Source organism: Sipha flava, unplaced genomic scaffold (assembly GCF_003268045.1).
Source record: "Sipha flava isolate LNK unplaced genomic scaffold, YSA_version1 88_pilon_pilon, whole genome shotgun sequence".
Taxonomy (NCBI): Eukaryota; Metazoa; Arthropoda; class Insecta; order Hemiptera; family Aphididae; genus Sipha; species Sipha flava.
In genome coordinates, this window is record NW_020273630.1 from 2,025,246 (window position 1) to 2,045,948 (window position 20,703).

Genomic DNA, 20,703 nt, shown 5'->3' on the forward strand with positions numbered 1-20,703 from the left:
CTCGTTTTCATGTTGTTATACTTAACTAAATTTATTAATTTCCAATATAAAATAGAATTGCTTTCAGCATAAAACTCGGAAATTATAATATAAAAATAAACGAGACTCCATGATTGGTCGAGACATCTCGGCCCGATGAGATACAAGTATGGATGAATTGTACTATTCTCATGGTCCTATGAACTTGAAACCCATATACCATTAAAAAATCATTCGGAGTGAAAGAGAATATGAAAGTAGATCAGCTTATATTGTCTAAGTCTTATACAACACTTAATGATATGAATATATTACTAACATATTTTCAATGGTTACAATAAAATAGGTACTTAAATATAATGTTTGGTCATTTATGTCCAATTGTCTATTTGCATTCATGACGAAAATTGTAAATATACAAATAAATAATTGTATTACCTATTTTATGAAATTGATATTTTAGTAATCGTGTAACATTCTTAAAAACTAAGTATAACTTGGTAAAATAATTTTATTATTTAAGTATGTAAACAACTTCATTTTTTATACATATAGTATTATTATATTAAGTGAATTAGTATTGATTACTATGCTAAAAAAAATTATTTATAAATATAATTTACGTCGGTGTCTTTAATACCTCTATACCTCTATATCTATCCATCTTTTTAAACAATAGGATTCTGGACAACTCAACTATTTCAAACTGAACTTTCTTCAAAAATAAAATAAGTATATAAAATATAATAAATAATCTAATTTGGTAAAATGACGATTTAAATTCTGTAAAATTTTTTTTTTTTTTTATAATAGCTTTTTCATTCAGAATATTTGCATACTGCGATGTGTCTATAATAAAATCAGTTGTATTCCACATTACTTTCATTTATTTTTTAATTCAATTCAAAAAATGGCAGAATTCTAGTTTCAAATATTGGGATTATTTTACATTTCGAAAAAATTGTTTGAGTAAATGATTTCGTAAAAATGATCACGTTCAATTTTCCTTTCTAACAATGAACAGGTACAATTACATAGCATTTCTCCACGTTTAATAATATTTTATTAATATAAAAATACAATATATATATATTAATATTTAATAATAAAATAAATATTTTTAATATCTTGAAAAAAATATATAATCCAACTTTAATAACCGTTGAAACCAAAGTCAACGATGAATGGTCAAATAATAACAACTACATTTTTTAATACTGGAATATTCTAAATTTCTTCTGAATAAATAGTTATTTTTCGTATTTAAGGTTAGTATAAAATATAAATCTATTTAGTATTTATGTATTTACTTTTCAGACTCGATTAAATGGATTAACATTATTATCAATTCAACGAGAAATTCCTATTATGCCCGACGAAATTCTTGATATCATGTCACGTCAATCAAGAAAAATATATATTATATTGTAAACTATAACACATTTTGTAGAAAAATAGAAATAATTTTTTTTATACAAAAATTTGCTAGTTTTTTGGGGCAACATATCCCCCCAATGAAAATTCCTGTCTATGCCACTGTTCTGAAATAATCACAATATTTACGCATATTAAGCGAAAAGTTTAATCGTGGATGGGATTTTGATGAAGCCTAAAGAGATGCTTTTTAAATGGAAAATGTGGCCCAGATGACACTAGTTATTTTTCACAATGTAATTTACATCATAAATTACGTTTTCGAGGATATTTTCGACTTTTGAAGCATTTTTGGAAACTTATAATCTCGAAAATATTAAGAATAAAGAAAAAAGTAGAATTTGCAGTTATTAAATACATTCCATTAGCCAAGCTGGGAATTATACTGAATACTAATCATAATCACGTCAACCGTTTGCTCACAATGGTAAGTTATAACAGTGATTAAAAACTGATTATAAAAGAGCATAAACCAAACATTATAGATAGTAGTTCCGATAATTTTCTATATAAATAATCTACCTAACCAATACATGCAACTTTGAGTACTTACACACTATACATTTTGTACCAAAATATAATTATATTTAAAGAAAAGTTAAACAATGGATTTATGTAATACATTTTAATGAAATATTATGAAAACTGTAAATTTAAAAATATTAATCATGTTTATGTTTAAATATTTTAGTCATTTTTTCAAATAAAACTATGCAAGCATAGGTTGAGTAGTTTTTATTAACCACTAATTGTGATTTATAAAATTTTATCGAAAATATTTGAAGGCTGCATGGGAAAAATGCATTCTTATTTTCAACAAAGCAAAATAAAAATACCACTTAAAAAATATCACTGTTTAAAGGTTCATATTATTGAAAAATATAATTATTTAAAAAATATGGTAACAAAAATTTATAATAATAATAATCTGTGTACTATTACCCATTTTCCCATGTAACCATAATTTGTTGTTTCGTTAAAAATTTACTAAATTCACCGTAAAGTTTATAACGAATTATCTTTCACACACCTCCACCTATCTAGCAACGTAATCAAATTCCTAAAAATATCTTACATGTTTTATAAATGTTTAATATATCTGTTAGAATACTAATGTGCTTAAATTATTACTTGCGTTATGTGAATTTGTATGCAAACTTAAAAAGAACCAGATGGGCCATGCTCTGCTATACAGTAGGGGGTGGAGTACACCTCGTTTATAGGATACGTCATTACGATGGATTTTTTAAATTTGAAACAATGATAGGTATCATTGTATACAAATAACAATTCTGAACGGAGATGATTTGTTAGTTATATATAGAAAAAATATTATTATATATATATATATATAATTATTTTACAATAATCTTATAAATAGAAAGCAGTCAATTTTCTATTTGGATAAACTTTCTATATAAATATCATATAAACTATATTTAATTAACAAAAAATGAGTCAAAACGGTTCTTATTATTTTATTAGGAAAAATCGAATATTTCAAATATCTATAAGTTGTTTAAAAATCAGTATAATATTTTGCAAAAAATACTCTTAAAGAAAATGCCAAACTTAATAACTAATAAAAGTTCTGAGTTTCTACGACTTTCACTTTTTGAATAATGACAAATATTTAAATTCGGTTGAGGATAAATCATTATTTTATGCAATTTTGTAAGAATATAAATTTCAAACGGTCATAATATTTTTTCTTAAAGTCCGGTAAAAATATTTTTATAGTTTTTGAAGAATAACTTATAGATAACCTAGTGTCAATATTTTGAACCTTAAGTATAAACAGAATAAATTTTATGAATTTTTATCTACAAAATAACTTGCAAATTATCGTGGTTTTGACATATTTCATACAAATTTGAAATTTATGGGCTTATAAAAAAAAATTTTGTGAACAATTTCCGATTTCTTTTAGTTGCAGTAAGTATAACTTATAATGAAACTTGTATTAAATTTTCAAGAGTTTTTGGACAACCAAATTTTTTTTATAAATATTTCAAAAAAAAAAAAACTTAGAAAAATTGAAAGTTTAAATTTTCTATAAATAAGTCAAAAAATTTCAAAATACTTCGAAAACGTTACCATAAATAGAAAAAGCTAATTTAAAGAAAAAAAAAATTTTTAGTGAAAATTTCAAGTATATGTGGTTTTTCGTTTTTCGTTTTTGAGTTAGAACCTATCAAAAAAAATGTAGTTGGCCAAAACGTGGTTTTGCGTAAAAATTCCCGTTTTTTCGTAATTTTTTTATGGTTTTTTTCGATGTTTTTAAAAGTTTATTTCTGTCACAAATTCTTAAGTTTACTTAAAAATAAAAACAAAACCGTCATGAATTATTATGTTTGGAATTTTATCGTTTTTTATCGCATATTACAACTTTTCTTATTAATGATTTTTTTTTTTCGTTTTGTTTTGTTTGGTAAACGTGTTTACGATATATACACAAGTGAATATAATATACAGTACTCTTCTTACTGAATGGAATATATAAATATATATTTATAAATAAAACCACAAACACAACGCCAGACTGAGTTTTAGTTCGAAAATGTAATTTATTACAAAATATTTTACACGGATATTTGTTCGGAAAAGTTTCATATTTTTATTGCGCATTTTTAATCCACACGCATACAGCAGATTGGCACTCTGGCAAGTTGTACTTGAACAGGATCGTTATTGTTTGTTGTACAATTATTTTTCGTCAGAATTGCAAGCCAAACAACGATTCGATAATTATTATATTACTTTGATTAGGTTCAGAAATCTGTACGACCGTTGTCGATTTTCTAAAATTGATCGCAATGATCATATATAAGTATACACAAATTATACTAGACTATATACGCATGGTCAGATGTAATCCAACTTAACCAACGAGATTTTCAGATAGTAACGATGGATCGGTCGATTTGGACCGACTCGTTTCAAAGCTACACGAATACTGTACGGAATATTAATGAGTTCAAGTAAATTAATTAAATTGTATAACATGCTATTAAAGTACTCTATGCATAAAAATATACATATACTTTTATAAAAAAATACAAATAAAAATAATCATTAACTGTTAACCTTCGGGGACGGTTAGTATTGGTTGGCGGAGAAGCCAAATTTCATGGATCTACCTGGCTATATTATAATCTGAGTGCGTCACGTCCGACGCAGATTTTGCGTCATTCACCGAATCAAAAAGATGATTATTACAATGCACGTAGCGTAAATATAAACATAATATTATTTTGTCCTTTTATGCAAGGCGTGGTCTCCTATGACCTAAAAACTTAAAAAACAGCCTAACCTCAATTATGACTTATTTCTGTTAGTGATTCGTTCATCACACAAGAGGTGTAAGATTATAACAATAATATGAAACATGTTTCCTACGTTTATAAAATAAATACAATTTCATATTTTAAGACCAAAGCAAAGATGAAAAGAAAAGAAAAATGAGCAATTTAATTAATTATGGTTATGTAATAATACAGGATCGTTGCGTGGATTCCTAGTTGAGAACAATTCTACATTTGTATTCCACCCTAAAAATATTTTAAAATATTATCTATATTTTTTACGTTGAAAATATGTTTAATTAAATATTTTATTTTTAAAGCTTTGGATTAATTTTACCTTTTCAAATGTATACACTTGTACACAAAATTATAAGTGTTTAATTTATTAAATATTTATTTTATATTTAGTATTCTTGAGTACATCATTGGTATAATTAAAATTATATTATTTATAAAAGTGAATTTTATTGTGCCAATTAATAACTTTATTTGAGCTAACATAATAAAATAATGTTATTTCGTTCTTGAATAATTATATCGATGTTCCATGTATTGGATTAAATATTATATTTTTATTTTCAGTAATATTTTGATCTGTGTTGATTTAGTTTTGAACCTATTAAAATATATTTATGGACATACTTGTCGTAAATACTATAATTATATAGTTACATTTAAACCCAACTAGGTAATGAAATAATAATTTTATAAGTAAACAACCATCGTTTTTAAGAATCAATTTGTGACCAAAATCTCAATTCAGAATTATCAAAAAAATGACAAACTTCAAAGGTCATTGAATATAATTTTTAGTTTTTTATTTTAGCAATGAAAACGTTAATTTCTTTGTGATAACAAAAAAAAAATAAAAAAAAAAATACTATTTATTCAGATGCCATCGTTTTAGCCGTTTGACAAATAAATTTTATTACGTTGCAATATTTATGAAATAATGATCAAATCTCATAGTGTATTTAAATATCAAAATTATATATTTGTGAATTAATAACTATTTTCGTGATACTGTACACACAGTACTCGTGGCAAACATGATAATAACTCTATCGCATTCACTTACCGAAGATTATATTATTATTATTTAGAAAGTTTCAGAAAATGATAAATACAGACATCAATATCCGTTGAACCTTTAACACTCATAACTATTATAATATTCTATATTCAAGTATCGAACGTAAAACCGGAGAGTGACTATTCATAAGATCAAGTATCGGGAGTAAATTTATTTGAAAAAGTTTCGACATGGCTCAGATGTTTGAGTGATTACAAATTAACCACAAAAATATGTTTACGAACTTTCAAAACCGAATGGAATGCATGAGATATTTCTATAAGCGAAACTACGATCAAAGTTACAATACTATGGTAATAAAGGTTCACGTCAAAAGTTTAAACGTTTTCCGTTTTCGCCGCCGATCGACTTTAAACGGTTTCGCGATCAACTCGTGTTGTGACCAGGGCCTAAATATTTGTAAATTTTCAGTAGGCCACACGCTAAATGTTGAACTCATGTTTTTAGTCGGTGACGTAAGATGTAGTTAAAGATACTTACCGAAAATCGATTTAAATGTATCATAGAAAAGTTGTATTTTTTCTGTACTCGGTGTAATAATCAATTATAATCCTACGATATTTGTTGTCTGTCTAAATCTCTGTTTTCGTGACTTGAACGGATTCGAATTTTTCAGTGCACAATTTTTTACTGTTTTTTTTTATCTTCTGCTTTACCTCGCCAAAGCATCTCGAGTATGCACCGTTTCAGGTGCTTGGTCGGCTTGTATCAATTGCGCGTCATATCTACATCGGCGATACGGTACGGCGGTGGTGAGAGGGCGAGTAGACGACGACTTCGGGGCATTCGGCGGGACACGAACACGACGATTGTTGCCCCCGGGGTGGGGTGATGATGGGGGCACCGAACCGAGTGCGTGTGGGTAACGGCGACGGGTGCATGTGGCCGCTATACAGTGTGTGTTGGGCACAGTGGAGCAGCGCTCGCATACGTACCATTTATCCGTATAAGTGCACACAACGATATAGGGCCGGCGCTAGCTGTGCCGTAAACGCGCGGCTAAGGGGTGTGGCGCCCGTGGGGATGACTCACGGCCCGCATTGGCCGTCATCGCACGTGACATCGGAGCACTGTTTTCGTTCAGCAGACCCTGGTGCACCCACGCGCGCCCTGTAGAGTTACCCAGCGACGGCGGTCACTATAAAACTCCGCACCCGAAGCTCTTGCGGCTTGAACTCCACCGGTCGCACAGTCAACCTGCGCTCGTAGTCCTTCCGAAGATCACGAGACCGCACGCAACACCCGCTGCTAATCGCTCGCATTCGCACAGGTACGTTCACCGATTGTTATGGTAGGTTGTAATACAATTATAATATTGTATTTATTTTTGCAACGAAAATAAATACAATACCTCTACCCAGAATAAATGACGTTATAAAGAATCTTGGCATAATTTTTGAACCTAAATTGACATTTTAATGCTCATATCCATTACATAAAGGATAAAGCCTTAAAACTGCTTGGTTTCATACACAGAAGTTGTATCGATTTCAATGATAAAAATGCATTTATTTCAATTTATTATTCACAGGTACGCTTAATTTTTGAATATTGTACAATTATCTGGTCACCATATAATATTGGATTAATAAATACTCTCGAAAAAGTTCAAAACAAGTTCTTACGGATTTTAGTTTTCAAGTTGAATACATCCAGGATTCCCTATACACCTTACCATCCTTTACTTACTTATCTGAATCTGGAATCCTTTGAACAGCGTAGAATCATTCTATTTAAAATCTCTCAAACTATAAATTATGCAACTAACACACCACTCTTGATAACCATGAACTCTGTAAATAATTATAACATTGATCCGTTTTTTCTACTTTCTTCTACTCTTATAAAAATCACGTTTCCGCTAAACTAGCTGTAAATATAATTTGATATGTTTATTTAATATTAATTGTATTTTTTTATTTATTTTTTTTTTTTGTATTTAAATTTTAATTTAATTCTGTATTTGTTTAATAATATTATCGAATACTATTTAAATTTAATTCATGTAATTTGGTCCTAACTCGTATATTATTTCAATAAATAAAAAACAAAACGGGTTTTTCGGTCAAACAATTATTTAAACTAACATTTATTTTGTTTTTATTTTTTTCTTAAACTAAATAGTACAACTGCATCGTAACATAATACGTAACAAACGTCAAGAAAAAAAACTTAGCTCGTGCTACGGTGCATCATTGAGCTCTGATTTAAACGTATTGAATATTTACGGTTTAGAATAAACTCAGTGCTCTCAGAAGCTATCGAATTATATATTTATTCATCGTAAATGATAATATTACAACATATGCGCAACGTTGAACTAAAAAATAACACCTTATACCTCGTTCAGTTCGAACCGCATTTATTTCGGCGGCAACCGAAAACCGGTTTATGAATTTTGTATGTTATAGGCTTTTTATTTATTTATTTATCTTATGGTTTTTTTGTTCTCCTTTAGAAAATGGCAGTTAAATTCTCCGGGTTGTTGTTCGTCGGGTTCGTTGCCACTATGGTGGTCGTCCCGTACATGATGGCCGAAGCCCGGTACTTACCGACGAGGGGTAACGAAGATCGACTGACTAGATTGAAAGAGCTGCTCACAGACGTAAGTGATTTTACTATAAACAGTTTAAAAACATATACATTTAATCTATATATATATATATATATATATATACAAAATCAAAATGCGCATGACATGAGTTACTAGTTAGAGTTAATAGGTTAACTCAAATCGCTACAGAAATTTTAATCAAATGTAAGCGTTTCGTAATTAATGTTTTTTTGATTTTTCTCGTGTATACGACCATTTATTATACCATCAATATTAATTAAAAATCAACTTTCACAAATGCTAAAATTCACTTAATCTATTCAAATTACTAAATGTATCGCCGTATTGAATTAAATACAACAATATTATTACCAATGCTTTTATTTACAATTAAATATTTTGCATTCGTCAAGCATTTTTTTTAATGTACATAAACACGCCATATACTTATATGTTGAAATATTTATTTGTATTTTAAACAGTTATTAAGCATAATTTATTTAATTTATTTCTTTTATAGAATTTACATGGTAATAAAATTATAAAACAAAAATATCAATTATTTTTTACAACCAAATTTGTATTATATTATTTTAAATCTATTATACTCTTTATAATCATAATATTATTATAGTCTTAAATATTATAATTGTCTACAAAGGTTTATTAGTATTCAGATTTTAAGCTAATTAGCTGAACTACAATATGAGTAATTGTAATTATTATAGCATTTACGCTTTTGGCCAGAATGTTAATTCGTAATTGTAATAATAAAAGCAATACGTTTTATATGATGATATAACCGATAGGAACATTTTGTACTTTCTGTGACAAAGTATTATATATTTTTTCTTTTTACTGCTGACGTTAGTACTTTTTAACTTAATACGATAAAATATTCTAGTATACAAATTTGGGAGATATAAAATAATTCTTACAATTTGCACACTATAAATCAAATAAAAAACAAAAAAACAAAATTAAAAATGGATTTTTTTAAATATTTATAATATATTATAATTTGTACATTTAATGAATAATTTGATAAATTGTTAAATTTACATTTTACTCTTGATATACTATGTTTAAATCAAAAACCAAAAAATGTTTTCATAAAATATTATAATCCTTTTCTTTAATGGTATCCAAATATTTTAAACAAATTATGTACTTGACATATTTTATTACTCATTCTACTCATATTGGCAGGTTATTGACATTTCACGAGACTTTTTTTTCAAAGAATATTTAACAATTTAAATTATTTATTATTTACTATGTTTAAGTGTTTAAGTGAAACGAGAAACAAACAAAATTGTTTTGTTTTTAGAAACGACAGTAACATAAATCACTAGTATAAAAATATACATTTATCAAACTGATAATGATAGACGGTAGCATAAAATGTTTATTTTCAGCTTATAGTTTTCTGTTTAAAACTATATTAAGATTGAAACTAAATATAATAAAAACTATTGCAAGTCATTCACTTTCATTAATTAAAATAAGAAACCAAACACATAAAAATAAACATTAATCTGTCACAATAAATAAGGTAACTATTTTTTCCAGTTTTTTTTCAATTCAAATCACAATTAATGTACATTCATAAAATAATAAAATAATAATTTATCTCTTGTTAATTCGAAAAAAATTGTACTAACGTTATAAAATATAAATATTGGAATTACTTTATGAGCGTGTAAATAGAGTACTGATGCTGAACTGTACCAATTAATCAAATTGTTCAAAAAAAAAAAAAAATTAAAATTGTTTTTATCTAAAACTGTGCTTTATAAAGCCAATGTGAGGATAAACTAATATATCAGTTTATCCTCACATTGGACATGCATTGTGTTAACAACAATGTTTTTACGAAAACACTAAAAAGCATATTCTAACGACTTAATTACTGTATGAGGTACATTTTTCATATTTTTACCTTACGGATAATTTACCATAATTTTTCTTTTTTCATAATTAGTGACCATATAAATTAACATAATGGTACGTAGGTATAATATACTATAAAATAGTAATTGCAATTATTTATGTAGACAAATTGTTACCTAATCTTTTATTTCAAAAAATTACATGACAGTAAGTTTTTTTAATATTGTACGGTCAAAAATAATGATACACTAACTTAACTAACAAAACACCGAACCGTTATTTTAATCCTTAATTCTTACATATATACTATTATAAACGAAATTACATTTATGTATAATAAGTTGCATGCATACAGGCAATTTTAAAATCACATTTTTCTATAGAAATTAAACATACAATAATTTAACTAAAATGTATAACAAATTATCAATACAAATTATGAAAATAATATTCCTACATAGACAAAAACATGTGACACGTAACTCGTTTCAATTCGATTATATAAATAAGTTTATGAAAAAGAGATGTAATAATTTTAACCAGTTACTTACATTATACGCTGAAATAAATAGTTATTTAATATAGATATTCCGATAACACTCATCCGCAAATTAGAAATAAATGTCAAAGAACATATTATTTGAATACGGACAATTATTCAATCATACTAACAAAGTTAATTAAAGTTATCGGATCAAAAACTAATTTTCTTATCTTACAATCGATTGATATTATGAAATAATAAAAGTAAATCGACTGGAGAACGATACGAGCATTTTTTGAATTTCCTTCATTCATTTTCTACACTTATCGTCTAGGAAAAAGTGAACAATTAAAAATTTAAAAAATTAATCGATTATAAGTAAACATGATGCTTAATTCAAATTTGTTATGATAGTATATTGATGGCTTCGCAATATCAATAGGATATACTGTGGAAAGAAATTAATTTCAAAAAGTCTACTGCCTTCAATACGTAAAATTATAACGATGATATCCAATCTAAAAACAATGTTTACGGCTTTTATAATCGCTTAAATGGTTATAAACATTTTTTTGCGTAGTAAAAATATTTATTATTTTTATTTTATTCCACATTCTTTTGAATAAACTAAAAATATTTAGTCTAATCCAAAACTAGAATGTAATTCATATTTATATACTATGATCGGTGATACCAATATCATTTGTGTAGCTTATGTTGCATACTTTTGTTTCATAATATACTCAATATAACCATATAAAAAGTATACATATATATATATATATATATATATATATATATATATATATAAATGAATAAATGCTATATTAGTGGAAATATAATATATGTTGTAGTCTTACATATAAATTAACTGGAAATTTAACACAGGTCGAATTTTAAAAAGGTTGTTTTTGAAAATTGTACATACATATATATACATATATTCATAGATATTTCAACCACTATGTTTTATTATAATAGAATACCCAGGATGGTTAATGCAAAGATGATATTTTGTTTAATGCAAGAAAATTTACTCGTATTATGGAACATAAAAGAAAAGTTGTTAATATTTTGTGCTTTAAATTGCATCTTTTATTTATTTATTTATTTATTTTTTTTTTTTTAAGGACGATTATTTAGGTTATCCATTTAATAATTCTATCATAAACTGTGTAACCGATACATAACCTGTACAATAAAAGTTCATGATATCATGAAATCCACGGAACAGTAATGCATGTAGGATTTTTTATTTCGTTTGTTTCCGTTTCACTAATGCTAGAGACAGCTATACTTGATCGATTAATAAATATGGATTTTCAAAAATTACTTTCTGGATAAAATAATTAAAATATAGGTGATAATTTTTGTGTGTATCAACATTGTTATTGAATACATAATATATTTTAAATTATTCACATTGAAATTTGTCAATGCTTTACCAAACATTTTTTTAAAATGACCGAAAAATCTTAGTTTATTAACCAGCAAAAAAATAAATATTAACAGTGTTTCTTTTATGTAATTCAAAAAAACATGAATAATTATGAATTGAAGTGTTCAAATATTGTAATTTAATTCGTTGTTAGTTTAATGATATTCGCTAAGGTTTTATAGACATCTTAATTTAACTAAAATGTATTCATAATTAATTATTTAATCAGTTCAATTTAGGCCGATTAAAAAAAAATTAAAATTGTATTTATGTGGAATTTTATATTTTGAATATGTAGAACAATAATTTTATATATTATTAAGTAACTGAAAAATGTCTATAATTTTTCTATATTTCTACAAATATTTTTAGCTCGTAGTATTTTAACTTAGTATTTTAATTAAAATATCCAATCATTATAATATAAAAAAAAAGATTAATATTTGTAAAAACAATTGTAACGAACGATGTTTTATGAAAAATAACTTAAATTATTAGATAAGTCTTAACTTTACATGAAATAATTGTAACCTGTTTAATTACGAAAGAAAAAAAATCATAAGAGTTCTATAATTTTATTATTTTAAAAACGTCTTCTTTTTATATAAGTTCAGAAAATAATTTTTTATTTACACATTATTCACTAAATTTTTTAATATAAGAATTAAAGTTGTACAGGTCTACAAAAATATAAAGAATTTTCTGAACATATACTATATATGAATATATGTTATAATATTTTAGAACGTAAGTAAAAAAAAAAAAAAAAAATGAATACAACTCTTTTTTTTCTTATGAATTCGAGCATTGTTTCTAATTCTTACTCAATATAGAAATAAGTACTTATAAGGTTTCAAAAATACCTATTGAACAAAAAATAAGTTATTTAAAATATGCTTGAATGACATTCAAAATGATCTCTATTTTAATGTCATGAAATTCTATTTAAAAGAAATAAAATTGCACTTCAGAGTTTCAGCAACTATAGTGATTTTTAAACTATGTATAATTTTATAAGAACTGCATACAATTAATACAAAGATGTATTTCATATTTACATTCTAACTGAACCCTTTTGATTTTACAATCATATGTTTTTTAATTTTATTTTTATTTTCTGTCGACCCTGCTTTCTTGAAATAATAATACAACCTTTTTCAATAGATTTTTACTTTTATAGTGCAAATTATAGATCATTGACATTTTTCTTTTTCTTAACTGTTTTCCATAAAATATAGATTAAATATTATAGTTTGACCAAATGTTATAAAATTAAATTTAAAGTTCTTTGTTTAGTTATTTACTCGTAGAGAAAATAAGGAATAAATATATTCATAGCTATAAGCGTTTGAATTTCGAACATCGAAAAAACTTAAAAAATCACAACAATTTGCAACATACCTATCTGAAATAAAAATGTATACAACTTTTAAATTTGAAAATAAAATAAAATGTTGATAAAATCAAGTATTTTGACGAATAGGAACTTTAAACATGTAAGATATTTCAAAGAAATTCGTTATAATTCCAAATAATTCTATGCATAATTTAACAAACGAAATTACTTATTTTCTAACCAATCGAGTGACTAAATTATTAGATTCTTACACAAATATAATATTATGAACTCATCGTAGAAGGCATCTTCTAGAGTCTTATTTTACTCGAAATCAGTTTTCGATTTCAATGGTACATCGGTTTCAAATATATAAGAATTCATTTAAATCAGTTATTCATTTCTGTATATCTCATCCAACAACTGAATTCAGCACTTACAGAAAATGTATGACCGTGACTCATATGTGTATAGTACGTTTCATAAAGTAAATTTAAGTATGTTTCAACTATTTTTATAGTTAATGGTAAATATTACTGCATTGGTCCCCTGGCTTAATAAATCCTATTGTATTATAACAACTACAACACATGTAATAAAATCGTAGACAAAAATGTTGACCAGTTTTATTTCCCTGCGACGACGACCCTGAGATTCATTCCTCGTACCAAATGAATTACGTAATATTATTGTGTATCCGGATTGTTTCTAAACACCAGTTTCAGGGTAATAAAATGCATACATTCGTTTCTTTTTTTTACGCTGTGATGCAGTTAAATATATAATATATGTGCCTATATTTCTCTTTAACAAACTTAGTACTCGAATATATGTACAATATTATATTCTAACGGTTTTACTTTTTTATAACATTTAAACATGCACTTTCATGATTTGCATATAGAATTATTTGTGGAACCATGAACACAACACATATATAATACGTTTTATATGGACCATTGGCCGTGTACGACATAAGAACTGATGCGTTTGCGGCTATAACTATTATAATAAGAACTTTTTTTAGAAATGTCAAACGAAATGCATAGAATTTGATAATACCACACATACGATCTCTAATGCAATAATAATACTTAATAAGCCGTATTTTTATAAAATATCGCATGCGATTTTGCTTCCATGTAATATCGAGTAGGAAAAACACCATAATTGAGTTCTTAAAATTCATATTATAGCATTGTAATGGTTTTTGATAATGCATTATTCACAATACCAACAAAATAAACAAAATTAAAATAAAGTTAATTTTCTCTCTTTAATTTAGTAGCCTGTTTTATGAGAAAGTTGTATCCGTTTTATTCAAATCGTTTAATTAAATTTCTTCAGTTAAATACTCGGGTAATTGGGCAAACGATATCCGAGTAAAAATTACGTTGTGAGGTTACACGGCCACGTGAGTAAACAATTGTTAATGGGACAACACCTTACACAAGACAATTAAAAAAAAAATTAAATCGTGTACTTTTTTTTGATCACAGAAAACAAAAACAACTTTGCAAATGGGACCCACTGATTTTAATAGTGATAAAATAAATTATTATTAGTTAAACCATGAATCGGATAGAAAACTCGAGTGTGTGACCATATCATTTTTATTTAATGACTCATAAAACGGACGTATACAAGATTAGGTATATTGTCATATAAAATTCCTTGTATCCTAAAATTATATATTTTTCTTTTTCATTCAATAAGTTGATAAAATAAAAATCTACAAATGTTATAACCAGGGCTCGGAAGTTCTAGCAAATGCATATTTTTCTTGGTTCATCCTAGAATATCCAAAGTAAGATAAAAATATGTTTCACACTAATCGTATATCAAACACAAAATTTAATTTTGCTATTTTTTGCATAATTACGGGTTTTAATGGTAATTTGCTAATTTAGGGTTTATAGTGCAATTTTCGGGTATATTTTCACTTATTACAGGAAATCATCAAATTTTGTTGATAATAATTGTATTTACTTGATTATATTTTTAAAAATATTTAAATTATTGGAAATAAATAGACCTCATAGAGTATTATTTTATGTTTTCATCGATAATTTGATGTAATAATAGTTAGTTAGTCGTTGTTATTCCCTCATTATATTATTGCATTAGATTATCAAACATTTTAATAATCCGGGATGATTTCCAAGATAAATATATTAAATAATTTAATAATGTGTACATTTTTACTAATATATTTAAATAATTTAACATTTTTGCTAACAGTTTATAATTCAATCAGTTCAGACTGTGTCTATGAGCTCAAAAATTTGTAATTTTTTCAAGTTAAATGCATATTTTTTTATTTTTCGTTCTATTTATAGCACATATTTAAGAGCTAAAAAGTAACATTTTTAATACTACAACTTCCGAGCCCTGTTTATAACAAAGAACTTTAGAAAATACATGTGACCCGATTTATTTTTTAATATTGATTTAAATACGTTACATACTTACACATATTTAACTTATGAGATAAAAAGTCAATCAAGTCTTTATTTTAAAACTGTAAGTGATATACATCTCACTGAATTTGAACGATAAATTCTAAAAAATTACATTTATCGGGATTACTTTTATATCAATGACACTATTATAATTGATTCATGAAGTCTTTCATAAAAATCGAAAGGACCAGAAATATTTGAACGGTGGACAATAATTGATTTATCTAAATATTATGAACGCAATAAATATACATGGCGTTATGTTATGATTGTGTAATTAAAAAAGAAAGAAAATGATAAACTTTGAGTCTGTTTTAATTCATCCATCAGACATATTATATTGTATTTAGGTATTTAAACATAGTAGTATTATGTATTTTTCGTTTTATTTTATTGTACTTGGACTAAATAGAACGTTTATAGATGACATCGAGGTTAATGTTGATAATAAATGTACTAATTTATTCACGACACACGCGTTACGTTGTGTAATAATAATAGAGTAATAATTTTCATCAAAAAGTACACAAAACTACGGTAGAAGATAATGAGAAAACTGTCTCACACACTGGTCAGAAATCCTAGGGCTACAGACAGCCAAAAATCCAATTGTGCGCGTGCCGTAAAGAAAATATACATTTATTCGTGTCCCTCGGTCTTGTCGCATTTTCAAATTCTTGGGTGAAACGTTTCAAATTATTATTATTTCAAAAATAAAACAAAACGCTTTTTTTGTATTTGTTTGAAAACTCGAAACGTTTTGTAACATCAAAAGATGTAAACACTCGAGAATAGTAAATATTGTTCATCGTATCATAATCATCACATCTCACTTTATCAGAAAACAATTCTCAGTAACAGAAATAAAACTGTTCTTATACAGTTTTTTTTTTTTGTTTTTTTTCGCAGACATCTTGGATATACAGTTCACAAGAAGCTCATTTTTTATATTTTTCATAAAAAAAAAATTATATTTGAATATATTTTTGTTAGTGAAATATTTTCTGTTTAATCTTATACAATTACACGCAACGTGATTGTCTCACGTAAAACGTGAATTCATTTTTTATTGTTAGCGTGATGATGTACATCGAAAATACTTACCAAGACGAGACATTAATAATTATTAATACGCGGTCAAAATGTACAAATAACATGCATTTGTGTACATTGAACACATGCTGGGACACGTGGACGCGAGAAACAGATTGTCAATCCCGTATGTTTTGAATACGAGTGAGACGTGGTATTATGAGAGTCAAACAAGTAATGCGAGATGCTGAGTTGATGTCGCCATTCAAAACACAGCTGCTGGTGGACACAACATCGCACGATGTCTAATATATATTTATTGCAGAAATCTTCTTAAACCGCTAGGCGTGTAGTAATGTGTCCAGTGCAACGTTTTCACTTTATACTTCCGTTCATAACTATTATTCATAACCTATGCGCGCACTGTGATCCACGCAACAATTAAACCTTACACGCTAGATTTGATTTCTCACGCTTATAAGCGTATATAGCTCGTAAATGCGTCTACAGGAAGTTCACTGTAGACGTTCTGTTTTAATAATTAGACTGCCCAACGTGTTATGTAAACTAGTATTATTGTTCGAACTCAAGTAAACGAAATTTGAAATTATGTAGATTTAGTGAGCATGATTTATTAACTTTTATAAATATGAGCATGATGCAATATAAAAAATGTTGTCAGAAAAGTTCAATAAAAAGTTATTAATTTATCGATTAAATACGAATACAGATACGGAGGCATGTTTTGCGCGTACTTTTTAAAAACTACGATGGTACCTGTTTTGTTTAAATAAATAATGCAAACTATAAGTTATTGAAAAACAACCGATTGTATAATATGAAATATTAAATTTTTATATAATAACTTACATAGTTACACAATATTAGGTGTTAATCATATTATAATTTAATAGTTAAACGTAACGTTTTGAAACTGTTCGTACACATGTAACAGGTAATCAATTATTACTTGCCAGCCAGAATTATGCGAATTATTATACATAGCGTATACGTGAAATGAGCATTTTTAATATTTACTAGTAAATTTGTTCTCAGAATACTATGAAAAATAATTTTATTAAATTTTTTTATTTGTCATTTAACCTAGACAAATTTCAATAATCGGACGGAATAATAGTATAATGATACGTAATCACAAATAATTTGTTTTAAAACAATATTTGCGCGGTGTAAAAAAAAATAATATTTTCAAAGCCACAATTACAAGTATTATAAATGTGTTGTTGACATCGTTAACTGGTCCAGTACGAATTATTTAAATATATATATATATATGTTGTTTTATAAGTATATTGTTCCGAGCGATGATAATAATACGACTTGCAAAAGTATGTTATTATGACGCATTAGTTATGGGTTGTTGTTCGTGCCAACCGTAATGATCAGAATTCGCAATGCGAAAATGTAGTAATTATGATGTATATGTGGCCACACACTGTTGATCAATGCACCGAGATTGTGTACAGAATTGAATAACATTATACAATCCGTGGATACAATCTATGGATCTATAGACGCCGGAAAACCATCTTATGATGTGCACGTTGGATTTTCACTCGTCAAGACCACTATTACCATCGTTCAGCACCACTGATATTAATTTATAATTATTCCGTTTTCAATTACAAACGAGATAAGGCCGATTTAGTATGTTGATGAAATTATGCTAATAGTATTGTAATGTTTGTTAATACGCAACGGTTCTAACACAATAATCTTATAATTTTAACACGCGTACACTAATTTACATTTTACGCATACATAAGACGAATAAAAGGTCCGTATTGCCGAGATATAACAGTGAAATAATGTAAGACTAATACGGTTTTATGCGATATATTATTACATATCGATACATATTTTTACAAGTCGAGTACTCTTTATGGCGAAATGCTAAAAAACGTTTGTATTCGAATTAGTCAAATCTCTGCTCGGACCGGATGTACGGTGTAAAAGGGGTCCGCGTAAAATGTTAACAAATTTTGTCAAAAAATATAATGGTGGGTCAGCTGACCCCTGAATCCCCCTAGATCCATTCCTGTTAACGGTAATTAAAATCTCCACCACCATCGCGTTCGTAACACGTTCGATCTAAACGGCCCTGCGTCACATCCTATAACGTTGATGTTAATATTATGCAACACATCCATGTGCGATTTGTACTCTTATGTTACACGCTTGTGCCAACGATATGATATCGCAGTTGTTATTATTTCTTTACAATTAGAATATATAATGTAATACGTACATGTACAATACAGAACCACATACGACTGTATAGTATATTTTTCGGCGGCAAAAAAATAATATTTCCTGTATGTGCACACGCACTGTATCGGCGATCCCCAAGTGTTGAGAAACGGGTAAACTTTTTTTTTTTATCCAGGAACAATTCGGCAGTTTGAGTATAACTGGGTATACCTGGTACGTGTATTTTTCAACTGCGGCCCGAAGATATACTCGACTCCCAACAAACACGTATGTATGAATTTACTACGTGTATAAATGTAAATCAGTATTGGTAATGTTTTTTTTTCACCAACTTGACTCGTCCGTCTTCGGGTTATTTCCAATGTCGAATCGAGTAGATAACTTTTCGTCGCTGTTTACCTGTAATAGATGGTAACAATTAACGTGATATCCCTGCGTGTAATTAATAAATTAATAATTAACTTTTCAATATTCTAGACAGTTTTTTTTTAGTTTTCTCAAAATAGTGTTTTCATGCGGGTTTCTTTAAGCTCCTATTGTTGCCACTTTTAAACTTATATTTTGTTTTTGTGTTAGTTTTCTGTGGTAACTGTACCAATTCAATGACTTTCCATAATTTGTACATAATTTGGCAAACTAAAATTAATACATTTATATAATATAAAATATCAACATTGTATTGTGAAATTGTCTATGGTCATAATAACTCTCTATATGTATTGTATTGGGTAGGTTTAGTAATTATTATAAAATAACGATAAGACTTGAAATAATTTACACACAAAAATAGTATTCAAAAAAAGGACAATAATTTTCGATAATTTTTTCCGAAATTCAAATTTTGAGATTTTCGTTATTTCTGATAATTTCTAAAAAAAAAAATAACGTGTTTACCCCAAATACAGGATAGTAATATATAATAATTATATTATAAATATATTTAAACCGAAATGCACCGTGTTTCCATTAAATTTTCGGAATGTATCTGGATCGGATCGCCATGACGGGGTTCGATCGTGAACAAGAGCGAATAAACAATTGATTAAAACCACGCACATATATATTATTATCATATTATTAGTCGAGTACTCAAAAATCACAATACTTCACGCTATACTACTATGAAATAATCTTATAACATATCCTTTTTAATAGCGAATTGATTATTTCAATCACAACAAAACAAGATAAAGAGAAATAGAGTGAGAGAGAGAGAGAGAAACCCAATAAATCGATTTCGACAACACTCCATAATAATATAATGATATTACGGTAGCTGTCACCTTCGCTGTGTTCAAAGTCTACGAAGAGAATGTGATTTAGATTCTTTTCTCCACCGCCCTTCCGTCCGTCCACATACCATTGTCTCCCTTGTGTGCCATAAAAATTAAATAATACACATACCAATAATAATACATAGATATATACATAATAGGACGTGATTATTTTATCGATTAACAA

The 20,703-nt window shown here is 27.0% G+C and overlaps 1 protein-coding gene across 2 annotated transcripts in view; it reads left to right on the plus strand.

Moving 5' to 3' along the window:
- The first annotated feature begins 6,768 nt into the window (after window positions 1-6,768).
- LOC112693554 overlaps window positions 6,769-20,703 on the plus strand; it is a 46,419-nt gene continuing 32,484 nt past the window's right edge. The window contains exons 1-2 of one of the 2 annotated variants that reach the window (XM_025568670.1): window positions 6,769-7,081; window positions 8,270-8,416. In XM_025568670.1, coding sequence (XP_025424455.1) covers window positions 8,273-8,416 — 144 coding nt within the window. In that variant the 5' untranslated portion in view covers window positions 6,769-7,081; window positions 8,270-8,272. Of the gene's footprint in view, window positions 7,082-8,269; window positions 8,417-20,703 lie in introns of those variants that run through there. The other variant, XM_025568671.1, reaches the window with a different exon arrangement.